The sequence below is a fragment of the Anser anser genome (genome assembly GCF_964211835.1).
Source record: "Anser anser genome assembly, chromosome: 2".
Classification (NCBI taxonomy): domain Eukaryota; kingdom Metazoa; phylum Chordata; class Aves; order Anseriformes; family Anatidae; genus Anser; species Anser anser.
Window position 1 is genome coordinate 37,201,030 of NC_139721.1, and position 3,029 is coordinate 37,204,058.

At 55.2% G+C, this 3,029-nt stretch overlaps 1 protein-coding gene and 1 long non-coding RNA gene across 2 annotated transcripts in view; both read left to right on the forward strand.

Moving 5' to 3' along the window:
* Positions 1-1,680: 1,680 nt before the first annotated feature.
* Positions 1,681-3,029, forward strand: part of CYP7B1 (cytochrome P450 family 7 subfamily B member 1) — a 123,951-nt gene continuing 122,602 nt past the window's right edge. Inside the window, exon 1 of the mRNA XM_083827472.1 lies at positions 1,681-1,944. Coding sequence (XP_083683598.1) covers positions 1,847-1,944 — 98 coding nt within the window. The 5' untranslated portion in view covers positions 1,681-1,846. The remainder of the gene's footprint in view (positions 1,945-3,029) is intronic.
* The window catches only part of LOC310895804, a 51,782-nt gene continuing 50,963 nt past the window's right edge, over positions 2,211-3,029 (forward strand). Inside the window, exon 1 of the long non-coding RNA XR_014580970.1 lies at positions 2,211-2,943. This is a non-coding gene — a long non-coding RNA (uncharacterized lncRNA). The remainder of the gene's footprint in view (positions 2,944-3,029) is intronic.

The following is a 3,029-nucleotide window of genomic DNA, read 5'->3' on the forward strand; positions in this document are numbered from 1 at the left end:
TCATGCCCTCTGCCAGAACTCCAGCAATCTTTTTGTTGTTTTGAATCTGGATAGGGGATTATTCTAGCTGCCCTAGCTATTTACTTGTAAGTGAACACTTATTTCTCACTATACTGAAGTAAAACACTGAATTTTCACAGCAGAAGTCATTTGTAAAATGAGTAATAGTTCACCCTGCATAACCTGACTCTGTAATTTCTCACTGTGCAAGGCCTTTCAGTTCTGAATTACCAGTTTCACAAGAATTAACAGGATAAGTAGCTACGAAACCCATTGGGATTCCCAAACTGGGGATTTCAGAGTTCCTGCAAAAAGCCCTAAGCTAGCAGTAAAACGTTATTTTCTCTTATGGTTTCTCTGACTGCATTGTATTGCACAACAGGGGTGTCTGTTCTTTGATCTCAGGAAGAACAGTTGATTAATTTAAGCAGCAGTGTCCAGACTCTACGACACTTCAATGCAAGGCACATTAATCATAGTTGCTCTGAATACAGAATGACTATTTTTGACTATTTCACTGCAATCAACAGGAATGTTTGAGGAATAAGACACAAATTTTGCCCAGTTCAAGATGACATATATGAAACAGGCCTCCAAAACTGATGAGATATGCTAAAGTCAAGGAAGCTTTCTTTGGCCAAATCACTTTATCTGCTGAGATACGTTTGGGTCTCTGCAATTTACAGAAAACTTGCAACAGAGCAATTCGGAAAGCTGAGAGTTGTATATGATGCTTCCAAGAAGCAAGGAATAAGTAAACGACCAAATATTGTGAAACACGTTGTAATTTGTAATACTCTGTGCAACTGAGAATGAGTAAGGTACGCTAACTCTTGTCTTGTCAGCATTCACAGGATCAGAGGATGGTTGAGGCTGGAAGGGACCTCCAGAGATCATCCAGTCCAGCCCCCTTGCTCGAGCAGGGTCACCTAGAGTGGGATCACATCAGGGCGGGTTTTGAGTATCTCCAAAGGAGACCAAACTGCAAATACTACCTCGCATCCTATCTGTGCTTCTGATCGTACCTTCTGACAGACGGCAGGAAGGCTGCCAGGCGCTGCTCTGACCCTGCCATTTTGCTCGTCTCCCCACCTGCCCTGTAGCACCCAGTGCTCTGGCCTTCTGCCCCACTCCACCTCACCCCATCATGCTTCCTCAAGCTGGGGATCTCTCAGTTGCCTCAAATTTTGGGCCTGTCTTCTGCTCTCTTTCCACAAGGCGCTGGCAGCATGGGACTGGAAGGACCGGGAGAACTGGCTGCGCTATGCTGGGGATCAGCCCCGGCTGCTCGCACAGCACGTCAGGGGCGGTCTTCGCTATTTGCACCTCGGTTTTTCTACCTCGGGTTAGGTTTCACGAACCTGCGAGGCGGGTTGTTTTGTTCTTTTACAGACACAAATCCGCTGTTTCTACCCCAAAACAAGCAGAAATTAAACACCTACCAGCCCCACTCCCCGCACCAGCCCAGCACTGCGAGCCCAGGGGGCCCGGCGGGCGCTGAGCCCCGGCCACAGACACCCGAGGCCGGGCCTCGGGAGGCCCCGGGCTCCCTCCGGGCTCCCACCGGCGCCGTCCCGCTCCGGCTGCCCGGTGCCGGCGGCAGGCCCGAGGCCGGGCCGTCCCCTCCGGCCGGGGGCGGGCGGGCGCGACCCTCCCCGCCGCGGGGCGCTCCCCGGGGAGGAGCCGGCCGGCTCGCCGCGGGCCCCGCTCGCCAAGTTCAGCTCGGAGCGGCCAAACCCGGCCCCCCGGGCTCGCTGGTGGGCGGGGAGGGCCGGCCGGCCGCGCTCCGCTCCGGCAGGGAGCGGGAGGACGGGCGAAACTTTCCTCCGCGGCCCCAGCGGAGGCAATGGGCCCCGACGCGCTGCCGCTCGGCGCCTGCGGCGGGGCGGCCGCCGCCGCCGCCCTGCTCCTCTGGGCCGTCTGCGTGCTCTGCAGGAGGAAAAGGTACCGGGGAGGGCGGAGGGACCGGCGGCCGCCGCCTTCCCCCCCGCGGGGAGCGGAGCCGCGGGGCGGGCGGAGGGGCTGTGCGTGGCCGCCGGGGGCCCTGCGCGGCGCTCCCCGACCTCCGCACCCGGGTCCAAGGTGCGCCGTGCTGGCGGCTCCCGGCTCGGAGGGCGGTGGGTGGAGAGCTGGTACCGGCGGGCTTCGGCTTTAAGTTTTAAGTTTAAGCAGGCTGAAGATGCTTTGGGGGGGGGGGGGGGGGGGGGGGGAAACAAACCACTGCGTGAGACGGGCCTGCCTGTTTCTGAACAATGCCCCTCTCCTTACAGTGCCCCTTTCCTTCCACGCTGAGCTCTCCCCAGGTATTCGCCTGAGTTGCTAACGCTTGACGCTCCTCAGCGTCCGTTCTCTCCAGCAGCTGGGGGAGAAACGGGTGGAAAGGCTTGGTGGAGGAGGAGTGAAGAAGGGGAGGGACCACTAAGCTTGGCTTTCTTAATCCCATAATAAAATGCATCGCAAATAAGAAATTTAATTCTTCAATAATATACATCTGCTTTATCTGGTCACTAAAAGTTTTGGAAGGCATGGGTGTAGTAGTCGTGGATGTACCAAAAAGAAATTGCTTTATTAATCTCTTAAAAGTGGTCAGATAGTCAGTCTGACAGCTTTTAGACCAACAAGTGCAGGTTTGGGACCGTGTGTAGTAATGAGCGAAATTTCTCGCTTTGGGCTCAGAAGGGCAGTGAATGTAACAGATACAGGTTATGTTCATGATGTCTGTTCTGGAGCCCTTATTAATATGATTTGAGGTAGAGGGACCGATCCATCTCATAAGTGTGCAGGGAAGACATTTATCCAAGTGGTTGAGTGGGGTCATCTTGTAAGACAGACTACTTGGTAGGTTTGCTTAGGATGCAGCTCCGTGTCTCACAGAACCACAGAATTGAAGGGGTTGGAAGGGACCTCGAAAGATCATCGGGTCCAACCCCCCTGCCAAAGCAGGTTCCCTAGAGCAGGCTGCCCAGGTAGGCGTCCAGATGGGCCTTGAGTATCTCCAGAGAGGGAGACTCCACAACCTCCCTGGGCAG